Here is a 20125-nt window from a genome sequence, read left to right on the forward strand (position 1 = left end):
GATAAAGGGAGGAGTAGGAAGTGCAGAATTCCTCCTTGTAAAGAGAAACACCTTGGTGCAAAAAAAAAAAAAAAAAAAGAAAAAAAGACACAAAAAAACAAATGTGGCACTTGGATTATGGACACCACGAAGAGAATGAAGCAACGGCAGCCAGTGAAACAAGGCACCCAGTGCCGTGAAACAAGGCACAGATCGCTCAGCTTGGCCATGATGTGCTGGTGAGGACGCTCCGAAGCGGCAGCAGCAGCCGGGTGCCGGTGAGGAGGGGACGCAAGAGCCCTCGGAGCGCCCCTCCGAGCAGCCGGGGGGCAGCGCTGCGGCCCCGGGGAGGAGGAGGAGGAGGAGAGCGGGAGCCGAGCGCGGCGCTCCGGGCCGACAGAGGGCGCTGGGGACCCTCCCGGTCCCGGAGCGAGGACGTGGCCGCGGAAGTGGGTGGCGGGGAGCGGGGAGCGGCGTGGCTCGGCCTGGCCCGGCAGCTCCGCGTTGTCCCGCTCCGCATCGCTCCGCGCCGCCCCCCGGCCCCGCGCCTCCCGCAGCGCCGCCCGCGGCGGGGCCATGGCTCGGGGAGGCGGCGGTGGTGGTGGTGGCAAAGCGGGGAGCCTGAAGGATAAGCTCGACGGCAACGAGCTGGACCTCAGCCTGTGCGATCTGAGCGAGGTGCCCGTCAGGGAGCTGGTGAGCGGCTGGCGAGCGGGGAGGTGCCGCCTGGTGCCCCCCGGGGCTTCGGGGAGAGCCGCGAGCCGCGGCCGGTGGTGGCCGAGCTGGCCTGCGGGTTGGTAACGTGGCCGGGAGGAGGGTTTGCGCCTCCTGGTAGGGAGAGGTTGCGCGCTGTAAGCGCAGGAATCCTGCCTTTCGGCTTTAAAGGCAGGATGCTGAGTCCCGACCCCGTAAGGAACAGCCTCGGGGAGGAAGCTGAGAGCTGGGGGGGAAGACTGCAAGAAAAGTAGCACGGGCAGGCCGGGTTTGTATCTACCTGCGGGCCCAAGTACTTTGTTTCTCTTTCAGGCTGCACTTCCCAAGGCAACTGTATTGGATTTGTCCTGTAACAACCTCATCTCTTTGCCGGTAAGATGCTGGAGTGAGCCTTTGTGAAGATCAGGAAGGTCTGCTAGGAAATATTCAGGAGAGATAAGCAGAGATTCACTGGGAGGCTTGGAAATGGCCCTTTGCTCCTCCTGGGGTGGCTGAATGGCACTGCTGATGATTTGGGGTTAGTACAGGTGGGCAGCTTTTACTGAGGCAGGTAGCACCTAACGAGAGAGAAGAGGGCAACCTGAGCAGAGAGGTTGCAGCATCTCCCTGCCAAAGGATCCCAGCGCGAACACAGACCGCTTTCCTTGGCAGTGGGAATTCAGTTTTCAGTTGTCCTGCTGCACATCACCACGTTCGGTTTGTGTCCTGTCCGTCCCACTGCTACCTCCCTCGCTCTTCTGAGATTTTCTTCCAGCTGCCCTCCTGGGCTAAGTTGAGGATTTGCAGCTTACGCGAGGTGCAGCCTATCCCAGCACGTTCCCTGCTCAGGTTCCTTCGTTAAGATGCTGACCGGATTTTTCTTTTTTTTTTTTGTACCTGGCTTTTAGTCAGACTTCTGTAGTTTGATGCACCTGGTGAAACTGGACCTGAGTAAAAATCGCCTTCAACAGCTGCCTTTGGACTTTGGCCGCCTGGTCAATCTGCAGCATCTGGATCTCCTGAACAACCGTTTAGTCACCCTGCCAGTCAGCTTCGCGCAGCTCAAGGTAAAGCTGTTTGCTGGGCAGTTACGTAAAGCTTTGGGACGCGAGCCAGGGTCTTGTGATCCTTCTCAAGTTGATTTCTCTGGTAAAGCATCCATCCTGATGCCTACCCATTCCAAAATTCAGCTGTCTCTGCACCACAGCTCAGTGGAAATTATCTCCCATCTATTGAAAACACCTCTGCTTGAGCCCTCTGCCTGCCTTCCATACCTGTTTCGTTCTTACGAAGTGGCTCTTTGCTTCTGCTTTGGATCTCTTAAAGAATTTCAGGAGTGTTGTGCTGTTTGTCGTCAGCTGCTTGCTGTGTGCTCTTACAGCCTCCCCTTTGTCGTTCCTTCCTGCAGAACCTGAAGTGGCTGGATCTGAAGGACAATCCCCTGGATCCTGTTCTAGCTAAAGTAGCCGGCGACTGCCTGGACGAGAAGCAGTGTAAACAGGCTGCTGTCAGGGTAAGGAATCTGCTTGCTTTTATTCTTTTTTCCTTACTTAGCTCTGTCGGTGGAGGGCTCTTCCTCTTTTTGCTTAGCAAGCTGGGCAGCTGCTGCTGCAGCACTCTGAAATTTCTTTAGCCAGTAAGGTGCTGGTTCACTGCACTGACTTCACTGCTTCCGTGCCTAGAGAGGGAAAACACCAGGCTGAGCAGGACTCTCCTCCATCAGCAAGGAAGCAAAGGGACACTGAGACAAAATAATCCCTGTGTAGAGTACAGCAGAGTACAAAAATCTTTGGAGAAGCTCTGGGAAACTGCAGGGTCATGTAAACAGTTACTGCTGGGAGTTGTGGAGCAAGAATAGTTAAAAATCTGTGCCTGTGTTACTGCCTTGTACTGCTTGTTGCAAGAATTCAGTTTGCTGAAACCAAAATTGTTCTGTGATCCTCTGTATTGGCTAGCATCGTTTGCCATGTTTGCTCTTCTGACACACAGACCTGTTTCTTAACTGCAGAGGCTCATTCAGGAAGGGCTGAGCTCTCTCCAGAGCTGCACCTGCAGGGCTAAGGCAGCTGTGTGCAAACTTTGGTGCTGGTTAGACCCAGCCGAGTGTCCTCAGCTGCGCTCCAGCTGTTCTGATTTGAACTGGCTATGCAGTGAGCCTTCTGCAGAGCTCTCAGGTTGTTTTCTTGGGCCTTGAAGGTACTGCAGCATATGAAAGTGATCCAGTCTGAGCAGGACCAAGAAAGACAACGGAAGCTCCAAGCAGAGCGAGGTAAGCACAAAGTCCTCACACACACCTTGCTGAATTCTGTTCTCAATCTTTAACATGTCCACATACAGATACCTGCTGGCTGGCAATCGATGTAACTGGCAGAAGGTTGTGTTTCTGACTATCAGGGAGTCCTAGGGTAGGAGAGCCAGGGGGAGAAAGATAGCCTGGGATCACTGTGCTGTTTGTTGCCTGAACAACACAATCTTGGAATGGTTTGGGTTGAAAGGAACCTCAAAGATCCACAGGCAGGGACAATTTCCTCTAGACCAGGTTGCTCAAAGCCCCATCTAGCGTGGCCTCGAACACATCCAGGAATGGGACATGTTAGGTCCCTAGTTGGAACGTTCTGTGGGTTGCACACAAAGTATATGAAAGAAGAGCACAGAACTTGTTTTAAGGGAAGCCTAAATCTGAGGTAGCAAGAGGGAAGATATATAATAAAAAACAGCAACAAAAACAAGCAAAAGTCCACCACAGGGATTATTTAACTTCACAGAATCAAAGAATAGCTAAGGGTATAAGGGTGCAGTCCCCATGCTACAGCAGGTTGCCCGGGATCCTGTGCAGGGATTTGTTTCCTCATTCCAACTGGGAACAGATAAGCAAATAATAAGGAAGAAGGCAATGACAGCCCTTTAAATTAAGGAAAACACTTCCTATTAATCCCTAGAAATGGAGAAGAAGCGTGAAGCTGAACAGCGAGCCAGGGAAGCTCAAGAAAGGGAACTGAGGAAGCGGGAGAAGGCAGAAGAAAAGGAACGCAGAAGACGGGAGTACGATGCCCAAAGAGCTGCAAAACAGGAGATGGAGAAGAAAACTAAAAAAGAAACCGTGCAAACCCGAAGTAAGTAGTGTCCACAGCGAGTCCAAATAAAGACTGTGGTGTGATGTTTTAATGTATGCCTTGAGCACTGTGTAGGCAAAGTAAGCCAAGGAGAATGAATAAGACCACTGCCATAGAATTGCAACATATTTTTAGTCTGCATCCTCTTTTTGATGCCAGATTTGCTTTTATGTAGCCCAGGTACTGAGAGTAGGAATGGTAGGGAAACAGTGTAGCAGTACAGCTTGTTAGAAGCCTTACAGCTGCACAGCTGTAGCTGAGGAAGATACTGTTGCAGTATCTGGGGTGAACTGAAGAACTCTCGAGAACTTCTCTCCACTCCTTTCTTAGATGTACTGAACTACATGGTTAAAAACAGATTTCGTGCAACACAGAGATGCTTTACTCCCTTTACCTTCATGGGCAGAAGTGAAAATCTCAAACTTCTCATGTAAGTAGGGAGGTCTTGTGCATTTATTATCGACCAGAGTTATGTGATGAGGATTCATAAGACAACCATAGCACAGGCTAAAGCACATTACCTGAGCAGCATGTTTCCAAATGTAACCATTACAGATATTTGACTAAATCCTCACATTCTTGATCTTGCCAATGTTCTTGTTACAGAGCCCGCCTCCAGTTCTCGTCCTCCTCAGCTGCCCCGGCACAAGCACTCCTGGTCACGGTCAGTGCTGAGGGTCCTGCTGCTGGTGCTGCTGTGCATCCTCTGTACCTTGGCTGTCTGCAAGCTGACAGAGCTACGACATCAACCGCTGTGCATCAGCGTGAACACTCTCTATGAGGATGTGGTAGCTGCTGTGCAAAACCATAAAGCCCTGCAAAATCTGCTACACCAGAACTCGCAGCAGTGATTGTCCGGGACGGGCACTCGCTTCCTCAGCATCTCCTTCCACCATCCATGCAGCCAGAATTCCTATGGAATTGTGTTCTGATGAAACTGCTTCTAATCAGTCAGCATCAATTTGCTGGTCCACTCCACGTAGAGCAGAGTTATTGTTTGGATCATCTTTGCTGTGCATGTTTCTCAGTTGGCCTGTAAGCTCTTATTTGCCCAGATTAACTTGCTTAAATTTGTTAATACTTCTTGCCTCCAAGGAATTTTTACCTAGATTGTGAGATCCAGAAAGTTGCTAATTTATAGGAGTAGGGGAAAGAAATACAAAAGCCTTACAGTTATCTAGGTAGCTATAGCTCTATAATGGAGGTGTAAGTTTTGTAATACATATCCATTTCTTGCTCTCACTTCTATTAATGCTAAAAATCAGTGATATGGCTGTATGGGGTTGATATATGTAGGCCTCCTCCGGGACCAGTTGCAAGTTTGTGGCATGGCTGTGCATCCTTCTGTTGGAGTGAAGAAGCTGATGTACTCTTGAAAACAAGCTGAGAATTTTCAATACAACACTTTTCGCATCAATTTGTCTCCACTGGATGTTTATGTTGCTAATGCAGAACACCCCTTGTTTTCATTGTAGTTAAGCAATTTTAGCCGTTTAAAAATAACCTCTGACTGCACGCAGTAACTGCTCGTTTTAGCCAGCTAGCGCCAACAAAGGAGCTGCAGCTTAAGAAGGGCTTCTTGCCAGTCTGCAGACTTTTGTGTGTGTAACTAAAGGGGGTCTGACCCTCACAGAAAGGCAGGGGATGGGTGGCTGCCTGTAGCAGCAGCAGGCAGCACTGGGTGGCACTGTTGCCGCATCACACACGGCCTGGCAGAACTGCACTTCACCTTGGGACTGCTGCTGCAAAGGCTGGGAGGTTTGGCAGTTTGTACCTAGAGAAGAAAACTCAGCTGTACAGAGGCCTATTAATTATAAATAATCTCTGTAAGAACAAAACAGAAGTTGGTCGTGTCCTCAAAGAGTTCACGAGCACTAAAACCAATTGAAGTGCAGACGTAATGGTGCGAGTGCAGGTTTCAGAATAGCCACGCTCCAAACTCCGCTGAGACGCGTGGACATCAGTCAGCAGAACGGCTCCCCCTCCGCTGCTACCTGGACTTATTGCTGATTGCAGCACTGCACTGCCAGGAGGAGCAGCAATTACTCTGCTCCACTCTTACTGCATTGCCACGAGTAAGCCATCCATAGCATTTCGCATCAAGGTCATCACTCAAACAGTGAGCCCTCAGCTTTCCATAGGCCAGCGATAAGTTCTCTCACAACCTTGCAGAAGAAAGCAACAGCATCCATTTAAGCTAAAGGGAAGGAAAGGCTGCCAGTCTCTCTAGCTTAGCAGTACATATGTTTTCCAAGCTTCCTCGAAATAGCTTTGGTATTTAACTCACTATGGTCTTTAAAAGATCCTTGCTTACTATCTGGAAACATTCAGAAACATTGCAAACAGCACTCAAAGCAACATTCCCCCTCTGCATCCATTCCTCTCAGCATCTGGCAGGAATCTGCTGCTCTGCTATCTAAGAGAGAGCGCTGCTTATGATAACAATTGCAAAGCTATAAAGATTTATCAGTTCAGGTCAGAAGTATGCTTCTGGCTGCACAAAGGTACCTGCTGAGTGTGTGAAGCTGTCATTGCTTAGAGTTTTTTAATTTGAAAAACGTTCCCCCCTTCCAAAGGGTGACTTCCACGCTTTGGACGCACACGAATTCACACTCGGCTCTCATCTCACTAAGTGCCTCTGGAGCACAAGACCTCAACCGTCCTTGGGTGCACATCAGTGCTGATGGCTTCATGGCCAGGCAAGCGTGGTCCCCAATCTAATTAAAAGCAAGCTTTTTTCTGCCAACTGTTTAGACCTCATAATTCCAACACATGTAATCAGATTTCATGACCCTCTATAGATTAAGCTGTCTGGAGACTGCATCAGGGCAGTCTAAATTTAAATCCGAAAATTAGTCTTACTCATTCCCATCTGCCACAGCGGAAAACTGAAAAAGTCTGTTTTGTGAGGTAAATTTTTCCCCCTCACTAGAGCAGGTGCTGCGGCAGCACCATACTGCTTTCAGTCGTGTTTTTCACACTAAAGAGAGAAGAAAACTACTTGCAGTTTAGGACACCAGCAGCAAACACTCCTTTCAACAGGAGACATACCACAGTCGCAGAACGGCTTGAGATGGAAGGGACCTCTGGGGGTCATCTGGTAACACCAGACTACTGTCAAGACAGCACGTTAAGAAGCAATGAAAAGCATTGTACAAAATGATTTATTTCCTAGGAAGAGCTTTTGATAAATAGAAAGGCACCATCAGTGCAGTAAGCATGTCCATCGCACGCTGTTATAGAAAACATTCACCGTCTGTGTGTGAACCCCAGCCATTCCGCAAGGTTATCCAAATTTCTTCCACCATGATAAAAGACTGTACGTGGTTAAAATCTTTAAACTACCAGCGATGACCCCACGTGTTACCTAAGCACGTCTTCCCAGAAGGGAGCAGAATATTTAAACCAGGGAAACCACAAAATCCTCCTTCACTTGGGCTACCCAGTGGCATCCAGGTAGAGATCAGGGTCGTGAGAAGTCATCTGCAGATAGATCCGCCTGGAAAGTTCGGGTCCGATCCGGCGGGAGGTGGCTGTCACACCTTCACCGCGGCGCACAAGGATATTAGCCAGCAAGTTCTCCCGCTCCTGCTCTGAGGAGCATCTACTATAGGCCTACAAGCAACACAAAGGAACCATGGCATCAACTATTTGCACCCAGTGCTCAAAGAAAATAAATTAAAAAAAAAAATCCCAGCTATGCACCTGTGACAGCTCTACGCCTTCATTTTTCAGCTGGTGCCCCTCCAGATCTCAGTTGGGTGGGTACCAAGGAGTCAGCTCCTTCACTACCTTACTAAACAGCTCATACAGAATCACTGTTATCAAAATTGTTATCAATTACAGGATTCCTTCCGCCTTTGCAGTAGTTGGCTGTCTGCACACAGTCCTCAGGGTTCCTGAGGCAGCCTTACCTGGTCCAGAAGCTGAGGAGAAGGGTATGCAGTCACAACAGCCTCGGCCATCTCCAGGCTGACCCGGTTAAACTGCTGTATCTGCCTTTTCCAGACTTCAAAGAGGCCCTTTCCAGAGGGATCCACCTTCACACCTCTGCACCACTTGTTCTCTAAGTAGAAAGAGAACCCCGTCTTCTCCTGCTGTCGCCTACAGACAAGGGATGGAAATGCAAATGAAGTCATGGAAAAAAGAAAAAAAAATAAAAATCAATTCCTGTATCTGCTATCACATCGACAGAGAGAGAGCGCATCTCTTCTCGTGCCAAGCTATCACAGACACCACTGGCATCAAATGATAGAAATGTGACCATGTTTTGCCTACACGCATTACCTATTTCTTAGTCTAAGGCCCAGATTTCCTGTTGAAAAAGAAACAATCCTGTAGCAGGGAGCAATTCTGCCAGAAGCCAACACGCACACAAAGCCGTAAACAAGAATTCACTTTTTGACTGCCAGGGATAATCAAACTCTTTTAGATGTCATTTTTAAAGACATCTCTTTTCACGGCTGAGATGTAATTTACAGCAGCTGCTGTGATAGGAATGCTAAGACTGTGGAGACTACACAAGGTTTTCTTCGCTCTCACAGTGTAGCGTGTTGCTGTCTTTCTTTATCAGCTGAACATTTAAATGGTGCGTTCTCGATAATTCCTTCCGTATGTAACCAGGAGAGACAAGCTCGTACTGTGAGTTCAGCCCTACTCACATCCCCTTCCCACTCTTAAAATCAGACTGAGATCAAGACCTTTGCTTGATGCCAAGAGACTACAACTCGAAATCAGGGTCTCTCCTCACCCCTGCTGCTCCCTCCCAGGAATCCTGAGAGCAAAGCCTTTCCAAAGAAGATAGGCCCACGCCTCATTTCTTTACTCACTTGTACGGTGCTTCAGCTACAGCTTTTGAGAACATCGTGGCAAACTCTCCAACCTCCTCCCAGCTCGCAAAAAAAGTGACTGGGACTTGTGTGCACAGCTGCAAATCCACTAAGGCCTGTGAACATCATTGGAAACAGCAATGGAACAATTCACCTTCTAACCTCAAACCCTATGCCTGTCTGGAAAAAAAAAAAAAAAAAAAAAAAAAAAAAAAAAAAAAAAAAAAAAAAAGAACAACAAACAAAACCAAAACAACACAAAAATAAAACAACGAGTCATAACATCTTGCTCTAAGTCACAACCACCCACTCCCTCCCCATTTTGGAAACTGCTCAAGGCACAGACGTATTCAGGGATGCTTTGACTCCTTAATAGCAGCCGAGTGCCACCCAGCTGACATCGCCCCTCGGTGGAAGGCTCCCGTTATACGCAGGCCACCAGGGCAGCAATGATGGGCTTTACCGGTGGACCACGAAGTGTGAGAGATGCTAACCAAGATTCATATTTTCCTGCCCAAAATTAAGGTGAACGAAACCTGGTGGACCAGGGGAAAGCGGGTTTGTATCTGAGTGGCGGGGAATTGAACACAACAAGCTCCGTCCACAGCACATAAACTAGTGAAAGCTGAAGGTCCCTGTCCAGGAAAGGGTGTGATCAGGTCAAATGTTCCAGGGGTGGCAGACAGCAGAGACAACAGCTGCCTGCCTGTTCTCAAGGTACTCACTCACTTCTTCCACATCCAGCCTGGATATTTCCAGACCAGAATCCTGAACTTCCTTTCTCCTCTGCTCGTCTCCTTCACTTCTGTGTGCTGTTGCCTGTTGCAGTCTCTTTTTTGACTGAGCTCTGAGACATCTAAGAAAACAAAGATAAGATTGGAAATTCCCTTCAGCAGAAGCAGCAGGACCAGGCTGCTGTGGAGTGTGAGACCACTTTGTACCAACAACCCCTACTGAGGGACCCTGAATTTTACGGAAAACATCAAGGACCATCAAATCCAAGAGCATTATATCTGATTAACAAAATGCCTCAGCAGCAATTCTTTGAAAACTAGAAAAGCACACCAACGAAGTATTTGGGACTTTTTTTTTGCCATCCTTATGTTCTTCCCCAGCTATTTGCCCTTGGTCACTGTGGTGACAGACTCAGTGGAGCTTCACTTCTGTTCCTACACAAAAAATAGTGGAGCACTTCTGGGTAGGAACACTAGTTACACTCCAGTCTTTGCTAGAAGGAGTTAGTGTAAACATCTGTGGCATTCTGCAAGGCCAGAGACAACGCAGAAACATTTGGAGGGAAAAAAGTCTCACCTGAAATACTTTTCTACTTCAACTACTGTCATTGCCAAAATTTTCCCAGGCATTTTCTTCAAAACCTGAGCTACAAAGCTCTGCAAGGTCTCCTTCTGCCCTTCTGCACAGCCCTGGGCCTCCTGCAAAGATCAACAGAACCATACTGAGTTACGCAGGCAACCCTAGGAACCTAGGGCTCCAGTTCTGCAGATGGAAAGGTCTGCTCACGGGGCTCTTTGGGGACAAACAGACAATACTTGATGTAGTAATAAGTTATGGCAGAAAACAAACCAAGCAACCAAACCAACCCACAACATACTTGACCTGGAATATCTATTAGGACAACGTTATCTCTTTAAAAATCTGTGAAAAACAGTACCTAGGAAAGAAAGCTTGTCAAAACTCTGCATTATACAGCCCCGATGCGTTTGATCAAGTACAGGCTTCTAAAAACAACACTTATGGTCTACTGGGACCACGGTTTTCATCCCACATCAAAACCATCCCATGAAAAGGCATGACAAGTATCACCTCTCAGCAAGGCATGTTCAGTGAGCATGACAGCCCTAAGCAGCCTTACTTGCTTGTAGCCGCGAACCATGGACAAAAACTCCTCCAAACGAAGCAGAATCAGGACGTTTGGCTCTTCTGTCCACTCATCACCATCTTCAGTCTGCCAAATACAAAACCAAACAGCCAGAGCATCACTCTGTTTGTAACTCAAACTCACTCAAACTGGCACTCCCACTCAGAGCTCTGAGACAGGGAGAAGTTCGGAGGATGCTCACGTGGGTTGCTAAAGTGCAAATAACACAGAAATTAAAGGGCAAGCACATCGAGGTTCTGTCCTCGCACCTGAGGTATCACAGCCTTTCTCCTCCAGGTGATGCTGCAGGGAACAGCCTGCCTCTCAACCACACAGGAATAGTTTGCGGACTGCAAGGCAGCAAGGACCTGTGCACCACCTTCTACCTGTAAAATAGCTGAAATTGATACGTGGGTCAGGCTTCCAGGGCAAGAGCCAACTGCCAGCACAAGGCAGGGGAGGGGCAGGCAGCCGGGAGAAGCACCTGGATCCAGCACCACCGTTATGTATTTCTGGCACTCCCCTGGCCGCTGAGCTTTCAGTATCTTGGCAAGGGTCTTCTTCCTTTCCTTCTCCTGCTCCTGCTCCTTCTTCCGCGCTTCTCGTTCCTTTCTCCTCTGCCACGCAGCCTGGCGCATCGCCTCCCTCTCCTTCTGGCTGTATTTTCTCCTTTTCGGAACCGGGGAAGTTTCTGCGCTGCCTCCGCTCGGCGGGGACCCGCCGGGCCGGGCCTCGGGCTCTATCAGGGCAGCTTCTGGCATGCCGGGAGCCGCCCTCTCCGCCCCTCCGGCACCGTTTGCGCCTCCCCAGGGCCTGACTTCGGCCCCCAGCACCCCGCCCGTGCCGGCCTGCCCCCCGCCGCCAGCCGCCGGCCGCTGCCCGCTCCCACACGGCCCCTCCCCAAGGGCCGCGCTCCCCTCCGCCGAGGGCCGGCCGCGGGGCAGCCTCCTCTTCACCCGCTCGGCCAGAGGAACCACCTCAGGCTCGCTGTCGCTGCTCAGCACCACAACGGCGCTTCCCCACGCGGGGGAAGGCGGCGACCCCGGCCGCGGGGACGGCCCTGACGGCGGCGACCGCCCCTCAGCGCCCCCTGCCGCCGCCGCCATTTTGTCTCCCCTCAGGAGAGGCAGCGGGAGGGCGGGCGGGCGTTTGCCGCGCTGGGCGCCGATTGGCCCGAGCCCTCGCGCACACCGCCCATGCTGAGCGCTGATTGGTCCGCGGGAGAGCGTGCGCGAGCGCTCCGGCCAACCGCCGCTCGCCGCGCCGGAAGAGGAGGGGAGGCGGTGCCGGGAAGATGGCGGCGCTGGGGCGGCTGTGTGAGTGAGGGGCGGCAGGGCCCGGGGGGGGGGCGGAGCGCGGCGCTTCCTTTTTATTCACAAAATAACTAAAAGTCACGCAAAATGTAACCCCGGCACCGGCCGTTTGGGTTTTGTGTGTCTTCTGGTACAGTCAGCCGGGCGGTAGCTTAGAACTGGGGTGTGTTTGCCTCTGTCACTCCCCTTCCCCTGCCTGCTGCCACGGCCCCGAGCCCGGCCTTGGCGTAACGAGTACCCGGCGCTTGGAGTTAACGTGATTCATAGAACAAGACTACAAGATTTCCAGCTCGCTGACCGTCTGTGGTAACTTAAGACTAAAAGAATCCGGGGGTTTTCTCAGGAGGAGGAAAGGAGCACGATTTGTGGTGTGATGGGCACCGTCCTGCTCTCACCTGCTGCTTCTGGGGTTGAAAAGAGTTCAGAAATTTTTTTTGAAAAGTTTGGAGAACTTGGGTTTGCCAGCTAACTGCGTGAAAGGAGGAACTGCTGAGATCCTTCAAAAAAAAAAAAAAAAAAAAAAACTAACTATGTCACAGACGTGTTCTACAAAGAATTTCACCTGAGGGTGAACAAAACCAGAGCGTCAGCCTTCCTGATAACAAAACCACAGTGTTTGCTGTCAGTGCCCTTTTTTTTCCCAAATGAGTAAGTTTGTGGTGTGAGCGATGCTGTGTTTCCAGACACAACCTCTGACTGTAACAACTGACTTCTGCTTGACTTGTCCTGGTTGTAACTCAAGGATTGGCACAAAATGCTGAGCCTGTTACCTTCAGGGTAACAGTTCTGGATGTGTTGACACATTGTTTTGAATTGGAGTCTCTTCGCTTATAAGATTACAAAATATTTACTTACTAACTAAATAAATGCCATTCAACTGAGGGTGAAACTGAAACAGAGCTCACAGTTTGTTTTTTCTTGAAGCAATATAAGGCCAATTTGTAGCAGCTTGCGATTTCTTTAGCACAATCTACAAGGCCTTTACCAGAAGTGATTTTGTTTATGTCCTGATCCTTTTATTCTTGTCTGGGTAGCCGCAGAACTTGAGATGTCATCTCTTTGCAGAAGATTTAGTCCAGGGTGGTCTAACTATGATTTATCTTGGAAGTAACTATTTTTTTTTTCCTCTGGGCTTTTGTTTGCCTTTAGTTTTAAAAACTGTATAAACTGATATCCTTTAAATCTGAAAAAGGCACGTGTATTCATTTTTTCAGCTATTTTTGTTGTTCTTGCTCCAAATCTAGTTCTGAGTGTTCCGCAAACAAGCCTGGCTGCTGTCCGATGTGCTTCTAAGAAATCTGGGGGCAGCTCAAAAAATCTGGGTGGCCGCAGCCCTGGGAAGCGCTACGGAGTCAAGAAAGTGGAAGGTAGGCCAGGCAGATACTCTGCCCTTACGCGTGTTTCGTGGCATCCTTCACGGGTCAGCCCCTGGCAGGGGCGGTAATTGCAGAGTAGGAGGCGGCTGAGGCGCTCTTGCAGCAGAGAGAGGAGGCTCAGCAAAACCTCCTGATCCAGGGTGGGCAGCAGGAGGGCAGCGTGAGTCAGCCTTCCTCCCCGATGGGCCCACGAGCAGGCAGCCAAAATTGGCTCCAGAAAACGTGCTTTGCTTCTCCGGAGAGGCTGGGAGGAGGGCGTGCTGTGGGACACCGAAGAACTGAAGTGCGTTTTCCCCCCATGCTGGGTTGAGAAGCGTGTTTACAAAAGGGAGAACTGTGACGCACAGCTGAAGCCAAAGTACAGATCCTTACAGCTAAGTGCTTAATAATTAGTGAGTTTGCTAATGAAAACATATCAGCATTACAGGTAATAAAACTAATGCCTTCAGCAAACAGAAAATGCCTTGCACCCCAGGAGCAATCTTTTCAAGGACTAGAATTGCTTTTTTCCACTGTATATCAGTTGCCCTCTGCTTCACCCCAACAGCATTTTTGTTTGGATGCTTTCAGCATTTGAAGTCATTTTTTCCATAGAAAATTTCCACAGAAAGCTGTTTTTTTTTTTAAGTCCTGGAGCCATTAGTTTTCCGCTAGCGTCAGGGCCCTCGGGGAGCTCCATTTCTCCACAGGCTGACTCCGTTGTTCTGTTGCAGGCGCGTTTGTGCACGCAGGCAACGTTTTGGCTACGCAGCGATTGATACGCTGGCATCCAGGGGCTTATGTAAGTCACTTTTCCCTCTTCCTTGGTACTCGGAACAGCAGCCCAGAACAGCCCACCTCACTGTTCCCTCTCTCTCAAGCTGTTTTTTTAATTATCGTTTCTATTATTATTTCTTTTTTATAATCCTGAAATTGGGTTTTATTATTTGGTATTTCTTAGTCACAACCTGCATGAAATCAGAGCTGTGCCCACCTGATTTAGGAACGGACTGAGGGTTGGGGAGTTGGGTTCTTATACTTTAGGGTGGAATCAGCATCTCGTAACGAGCTCACACTGCTTGCTGTAAGCAAGCGGCGTTGTTTTCTTCCATTTTAAAAAATGAAGCAGCAAATGCTGCTGAAGCCAAGATACAAACCAAGGCAGGCAGATGATCAGATCTGCTTCAGCAGCGACCTCCAGCCTTTCCCTCCTGATGCTGTGCCGGTCCTTTTGCAGGTGGGGATGGGCCGTAACAAGACGCTCTACGCCCTGGAGGACGGGATCGTGCGGTACACCAAGGAGGTGTACGTGCCTCCTCCCCGCAGCAGCGAGAGCAGGGAGGTGATCTGTCGCCTGCCCAAAGGCGCCATTCTTTATAAAACCTTCATCAGTGTTATCCCCACGGCAGAAGTGGGGAGCTTTAAGCTGGTCACCATGCTCTGAGGCCCCTGATCCGTGTGGGGATGGACAGGAAGGTGCAGCTGGGGCAGACCTTGGGCTGCCAGCTGAGGAGGACGAGAGCGAGAGTGTTCCAGCTCTGAGGACGCCCGTTCGTGCCTTTGCTCTCTTGCTCCCAAAGCACACGGGGTTGGAGTTCAGGCACTGGAGAGATCTGCTGGGTTTTGTTAGAGTGCTCAATAAATGCATTGGAGTTCTTGTGGGTCTTGCCTGTTTGTAGGGTGTTACCTGTGTTGGTTCAGTACGTGGAGCTGCCTTCCCCTGGAGAACCCCTTCTGTTGTTCCACTGAGTACTCCACTCCAAAATTAGCTTTATGACAATAATTGTCCTATTAATAATTCCCTCATATTCCCTCAGTAATAATTTTTACTCGTTTTAGGCACTGCTGCTGTATTTGTATCATAGTTCAGCGCACTGCAGGAGAGGACAGGTCCTTTTCCAACTGCACCCCAGGGAGCTAGATTTTTGCTAATGTCTAACCCACCTCACTGATTACCTCAAATAGCTGGGAGCATTCCTTTTTCTAACTCTGCGAGTTAGAACTTTGGAACTAACTTCCAAAGCTAATTTGTAACTAATTTTAGAGTGCCTGCTAAGATGCACAAGTCAGGGATGGTGTCAGAAGCTCAGCAGCTGGAGGTGCCTCGTAAAGCCGTAATCCGGAAGATTGAGCCTTTTGTCTCTCCCAAGCCCTTCCACGATGGCTTATGCTACTTGAAAGAAAGGAGCCCAAATGCCTCGTGGCCGAGTTGATCTCATTTTATCTACAGGTTGTAAACAATTTGAAACATTGGCTCTGCAGTAGAAAACAGATTATCAAAACTGGTAGTGTAATGACATCAGGAGATTGTCTGCCCTGCAAAAGATGAGTAGGTAAACTCTGTCAGCACGGATCTCCACCGGTGCTTTACGTCCTTCACGGAGACCACCAGCATTTTGCCTATGCTTTGTCCTTTCCCAGGTTGCACATCCATTTCAGCTTGATGGTCTGTGTTTGCACACAGCACTGAAAGAGATGTAACCCCTGGATCTCGAGAATCTCCAAACCTTTCCCTGAAGTCCACACAAAGTGGCTGTAAATCAGAGGAACGCTGCTGTGGGAGCACGCAGCAGTGCCCCGACGCACGTCCATTCTGCCACTCACAGGTCAGATTCCCGCCTGGTATCTGCTGCGCTGATAAAGTAAACAGTTTTATAACCCTGATAAAGTAAACAGTTTTACAACCCAAGGGAAACGTGAAGTAGCACAACACAACCACCCCGAGGGCTGACGCCCTGCGCTTGGCGGTGCCTGCCGCAGCCTCACAGAGGTACGGGACGCCAGCTGCCTCGAGGCGCTCTGGCTGAGCAGACCTTCACCTTTGCTTTGTTGCTGTGCAGGACAAAGCAGCCGCTCCGGCGCCTTTGGTAACGGTGCGTGTGCCAGAGAGAAGTGCACGCGGCCGGCCCTGCTCACGGCGGGCACAGCACGGTGCTCGGCGCTGGCCTTGTGGCTGTCCTCGTGCTGCGGGACGGACATCGCTGGCTGGGTCTGAATCGCCTGCATCTCTCCCAGCTGATGGGGAATAAGGGTGAAGGTCTGAGGTTTGGCTGTTCCCTGCAGATGAGAACCATGTCCCAGGCACTTCTGTCGCTGCCACCAAGGGAAGGAGGAGCACGGCGAGGCTGAGGCCTCACACCGCGGTGTTGCGCTGGGTTTGGTAGCTGAGCGGGACCGGGAAAGGGTCTGGCGCACCACGTCTGTCCGAGGTCTCTGAGATGATTGCTGGTCCTGAGAAAGCTGGAGGGTGCCGCAGAGCGTGCTCGTAAGGAGGTGGCATCTGTTGGGGAGAGAGGAAGAGCATCAGAGCTGGTCAGAAACAACCAGAAAATCACCCCCCTTCTTCTCAGGTCCGAGACACAACCACCGCCTGCCTGAAACCAAACTCCTGCTCTCCCGAAAAGAGTAGGCTGAGCACCTGGGAGATGGGACCTTAGCACGCCTCTGCCACACTGAGACAGAAAGCCAGTGGCGAGGACACAGCGTGTTCCACCCGTTCCCCTGATACAAGGTTCCTGTTCCTTGTCCCAAGGACTCGTCACCACTTGTTGCAAAGCCAGAACAAAATTGACTCCTGTTAACGCAGGGCTCAGCTCCTCGGCTCCAGGCTGCCTGGGCATTACCCCCCTGTGCCTTCAGTGCTCATTTCAGGGCAATATCATTAGTTACAATCCCAAACACTGCATGCCAAGTGCTGACTATTCCAAATTCCATGATGCAGCATTAAATCCAGGTAAATCAGTGATCTTTCTGTGCTCTACGGGTTTCAAATATTTCTGTCCCGCGTTAATGAATGAGGTCTTTTTGTTTGGGAGTCTCTTGGGATGCTGCCACAGGACCTACTTGGCAGATGCACTTGCTCTTCTCTATTCTGTTGAGGGAGTGCAAATCTTACATGTGGTAACAGGCAAAGCCTTTGGCTCGTGGATAAGCCATAAACACTTCAAGATAACAGCGAGGGGCCTGTCAGAGGTGCCCCGTAGGGAGAAGGGAGCAAGAAGCCGTGGAAGCCTTACGGATCCAAAAATAACATTCCCAGCTCAGACTTGTACGGGTCTGCTCTTTCATCAGCAGTTCTGCCCTTACTCCCAGCACAAGCATTTCTGCAAATGCACCGAGGGAGATGAATCATTAACTGGCACAGATGCACACAAAAGGAGCCTCCTGGTACACCGCGTGCCTCTCCCTGAGATAAAGGCTATCGGAGAAAGGCAAGTGCAGAGAACAGAGTCCACAGCTACTGCAAGCTGCTGGAACAAGAGACAGAGGGGAGCGGGGACTGCCCCTGGGGCTCTGCCAGCCGAGAACACCCTCGGGCTCACCTCCTGGGAAGGCTCTGCCCACAGCCCAAACCTCTTGGCGATCATCTGGTGGATTTCCCGCTGGCGGTCTTTCTTCCGCACGCTCTCGTAGCTCGGCAAGCGGGGCTGCTCCCAGGAAGGCAGCTGGTAGCTGCTGGGGGGCCCGACACAAAAGGGCTCGTCAACCTGGGAACGCCAAGCCCAGAGAGAGATGTCAGCACCGCGGCGGCTCTCCACTGGAAGTTCAGGGCCTGGTGCCACCTCGGGGTGCTTCACGTTCAAAGCTGGGGGTGCCATTCCTCGCCCTCTGGTAGAGGAAACCCACGTGCCCTCCCAGGGGGTAATTACACCACAGCCACACAGCACAGATGTGCTCTGCAGGATCCCAGGCTCCAAGAGATCGTGGCCAAACACCTCAGGGCAACGTGGAAGCCCTGTGGCATCCCCAGACCTCCTCTGTGGGATCTCACATACAGGCAGCACTTCCCAGAGCTGCTCCTGCTGCCTCACACCTTCTCGATACACCCCAAGAGCTCCCCAGAGCCCCGTAACCACAGTCCCCTTCCAAGTTCCTCAGGTCCTTTGCTACCCTTTTCCCCCAGCTCCCCGTAGGGACAGGGCAGCCTCCTCACCTGCATGCCAGGATTCTCAGCAGCGCTCTCCAGCCGCGATGCTCCGCGCTGGGGCCCCACCAGCCGCTGGCTGCTGCTGAAATACGGAGGGGGGCAGTCCTGGAACGAGGGGTCAGGAAGGGAAAGATGAGAGCGAGCCAAAATCCCTGCAGCGCAGCTGGAGGGACAGCAGCATGGCCCCAGAGGCAGGTTTTGTTCAGACTCAGCAGAACGAGCTTGCTTGGGGGGCCAACAACAAAGACCACAACCACCCGACCGCCCCGCCAGCGCAGATAAGCATCACACGCTCAAGGTTACAGAATTTGTAACGCTGATCTGTCGAGGGAGTCAGCTCGGAGTAACGCAGCAAGCAGATCTGAAGAGCAACAAACGTCCTGTTCCTGAACAGCCTTGCTCCACCTAAACTCAATTCCCTGCAAACGTGCTGAGGGAGCAAGCAGAGATTCTTTCTATGGAGAGGAAGAATCCTGCGGATGCTCCTTGTTCTCAGACAGGGCGGCTCACAGCAGGGAGGAGAAGGGAAAGGAACAGACGCAGCAAGGCAGGCAGGGGACACCGAAAAGCCAGCCTGCTTCCACTGTGGTTTCTGCTGGGGCCGTTAGATTTCCCTTCCACTCAACAACCTCTGCATCCCCTCTTCTCCAGGGGACCCTCCTCCCGAGCTGCCGTCCCCGCAGCTTTTGGAGGCCAAGCTTTCCCTGCAGCAGCCGCTACCACAAAGGCCGCGCTGGCTGCACACGCCGCTCTTTCCATCGGCAGCTTCCCCGCTTGAAAGGCAGCCCCAGGAAATTACAGATGTGAGTGAAAGGGCTTTGTGTCTCGCCGCTCCGCGCCCGGGAGCCGCGCGCAAGAAGCCAGTTGCTGGGATGCAAGCGCTGGAGAGCGGCATTGTCTGCATCTACACCGAGCCTTCCAGCCCCCTTCCCTGCTGGGCCCCTGCCCTGGAAAGCAGCAGCCTGGAGGAGCCCAGCCCCGCACACGAGGGTGCCGGGGGAGGAGGACAGCCCCCTGCGAGCAGCTCAGGGAGATGGAGGCGTTGCTGCGGGCTGCACGGCCGGGCACGTGTGGGTGGGTGCAGCGGTCCAGCCTCGAGGACCCCAGCAGGTGGAACGAGAGCCGGGGTCTGGGGTGGGGGTGGGACCCGCAGGTACTCACGCACTGGCCGGGGGTCTGGAAGAAGCGGCAGGAGCAGAGGAACTGGCAGCACATGGGGTCGCGGTGGTACAGGAGCAGCAGCAGGATGAGGACGGCCACGATGAACACGGACGTGGACACCGCTGCCGGAGGTGGGACAAGGAGGGCGCAAGGGTGAGCCGAGCCGGGCAGGGCCTGCCAGCAGCTGTCCCCCTTCCCCCCCTGCGTTTCTGGGCACAAAATCATCTCGGAAACAAACCGCAGAGACCGGCTTTGCCTGCCACCTGACCCCAGGATGCCGAAAGCCCTGCTTGTCCCCCCACACCTCTCACTGTGGGGTCAGGGGCACGGCCCAGGGCTCAGGGGGCTCAGCCCCAGCTCTGCACCCACAGCTCGGGGGGGAGGCACCGGCCCGGCTCCAGCAGCTGCAGGTCCCCAGCTGGGGCTGCACAGCACCGGGTCAGGCCCCCAGCCCTGCTTCCAGCCCCATTACCCCAATCCCAACACCGTTCCCAGCCCCATTCTCACTCCCATTCCCCTACTCCCAGCCCGTTCCTCTGTCCCAAGCCCCATCCCCAGCCCGTTCCCAGACCATTAACCCATTCCCTATCCCATTCCCCTGTCCCCAGCCCTGTTCCCCCATCCCCAGCCCCGTTACCCCCCTCCCAGCCCCATTCCCCCATTCCCATCCCGGTTCCCAGCCCCATTCCCCCATTCCCATCCCGGTTCCCAGCCCCATTACCCCCCTCCCCTTCTCCCCGCTGCTCACTGGCGGCGATGACGATGGCCAGCACGTTGCCGTCCATGGCGGCCCCGCCGCCCCCGGGGTGCGCCATCCCTCCCCTCAGCCCGGCCGGCCCGGCCTGGCCGCCCCGCGGCGGGGCCCGGCCCTGCCCC

General features: G+C 52.0%; 3 protein-coding genes across 6 annotated transcripts; 2 read left to right on the forward strand and 1 right to left on the reverse strand.

Annotated features, from left to right (window-relative positions):
• Positions 1-386: 386 nt before the first annotated feature.
• Positions 387-5202, forward strand: LRRC59 (leucine rich repeat containing 59). 2 transcript variants are annotated; one of them, XM_068654886.1, is made up of 8 exons: positions 387-675; positions 1006-1065; positions 1581-1739; positions 2081-2185; positions 2869-2941; positions 3612-3785; positions 4116-4215; positions 4392-5202. In XM_068654886.1, the coding sequence occupies exons 1-8, from the start codon at positions 556-558 to the stop codon at positions 4564-4566; spliced, it is 966 nt and encodes a 321-aa protein (XP_068510987.1). In that variant the 5' UTR covers positions 387-555; the 3' UTR covers positions 4567-5202. The 2 variants fall into 2 exon arrangements, with proteins under 2 accessions (XP_068510987.1, XP_068510988.1); XM_068654887.1 differs by lacking the exon at positions 4116-4215 and having other exon boundaries at positions 394-675.
• A 1731-nt stretch (positions 5203-6933) lies between these two features.
• EME1 (essential meiotic structure-specific endonuclease 1) lies at positions 6934-11648 on the reverse strand. 3 transcript variants are annotated; one of them, XR_011088696.1, is made up of 9 exons: positions 10978-11648; positions 10763-10890; positions 10488-10580; positions 9926-10047; positions 9344-9470; positions 8615-8730; positions 7700-7889; positions 7491-7581; positions 7262-7400 (listed from the first exon to the last, which is right to left on the reverse strand). XR_011088696.1 is itself a non-coding variant. In XM_068654883.1 (8 exons), the coding sequence occupies exons 1-8, from the start codon at positions 11597-11599 to the stop codon at positions 7224-7226; spliced, it is 1575 nt and encodes a 524-aa protein (XP_068510984.1). In that variant the 5' UTR covers positions 11600-11648; the 3' UTR covers positions 6934-7223. The 3 variants fall into 3 exon arrangements, 1 of the variants encoding a protein (XP_068510984.1); XR_011088695.1 differs by having other exon boundaries at positions 7491-7603; XM_068654883.1 differs by lacking the exon at positions 7491-7581 and having other exon boundaries at positions 6934-7400.
• A 4-nt stretch (positions 11649-11652) lies between these two features.
• Positions 11653-14822, forward strand: MRPL27 (mitochondrial ribosomal protein L27). Its single transcript, XM_068654888.1, has 4 exons — positions 11653-11809; positions 13051-13173; positions 13896-13963; positions 14399-14822. Exons 1-4 carry the CDS (start codon positions 11788-11790, stop codon positions 14603-14605), a joined length of 420 nt encoding a protein of 139 aa, XP_068510989.1. The 5' UTR covers positions 11653-11787; the 3' UTR covers positions 14606-14822.
• The last annotated feature ends 5303 nt before the right edge of the window (positions 14823-20125 follow it).

The sequence above is a fragment of the Anas acuta genome, chromosome 18 (genome assembly GCF_963932015.1).
Source record: "Anas acuta chromosome 18, bAnaAcu1.1, whole genome shotgun sequence".
NCBI classification, from domain to species: domain Eukaryota; kingdom Metazoa; phylum Chordata; class Aves; order Anseriformes; family Anatidae; genus Anas; species Anas acuta.

What these genes read in the sequence shown, in the direction of transcription:
- LRRC59 (XM_068654886.1), top strand. Translation starts at nt 556, where the DNA reads ATGGCTCGGGGAGGCGGCGGTGGTGGTGGTGGCAAAGCGGGGAGCCTG. An exon ending in GAAGCTCCAAGCAGAGCGAG is followed by an intron (nt 2,942 to 3,611) that starts GTAAGCACAAAG and finishes ATTAATCCCTAG; the next exon opens with AAATGGAGAAGAAGCGTGAA. An exon ending in GAAAATCTCAAACTTCTCAT is followed by an intron (nt 4,216 to 4,391) that starts GTAAGTAGGGAG and finishes TTCTTGTTACAG; the next exon opens with AGCCCGCCTCCAGTTCTCGT.
- EME1 (XM_068654883.1), bottom strand. Translation starts at nt 11,599, where the DNA reads ATGGCGGCGGCGGCAGGGGGCGCTGAGGGGCGGTCGCCGCCGTCAGGG. An exon ending in GAAGTAGAAAAGTATTTCAG is followed by an intron (nt 9,471 to 9,925) that starts GTGAGACTTTTT and finishes TTGTTTTCTTAG; the next exon opens with ATGTCTCAGAGCTCAGTCAA. An exon ending in CTCCTCAGCTTCTGGACCAG is followed by an intron (nt 7,401 to 7,699) that starts GTAAGGCTGCCT and finishes TGTTGCTTGTAG; the next exon opens with GCCTATAGTAGATGCTCCTC.
- MRPL27 (XM_068654888.1), top strand. Translation starts at nt 11,788, where the DNA reads ATGGCGGCGCTGGGGCGGCTGT. An exon ending in GGCGGCGCTGGGGCGGCTGT is followed by an intron (nt 11,810 to 13,050) that starts GTGAGTGAGGGG and finishes CTCCAAATCTAG; the next exon opens with TTCTGAGTGTTCCGCAAACA. An exon ending in GCTGGCATCCAGGGGCTTAT is followed by an intron (nt 13,964 to 14,398) that starts GTAAGTCACTTT and finishes GTCCTTTTGCAG; the next exon opens with GTGGGGATGGGCCGTAACAA.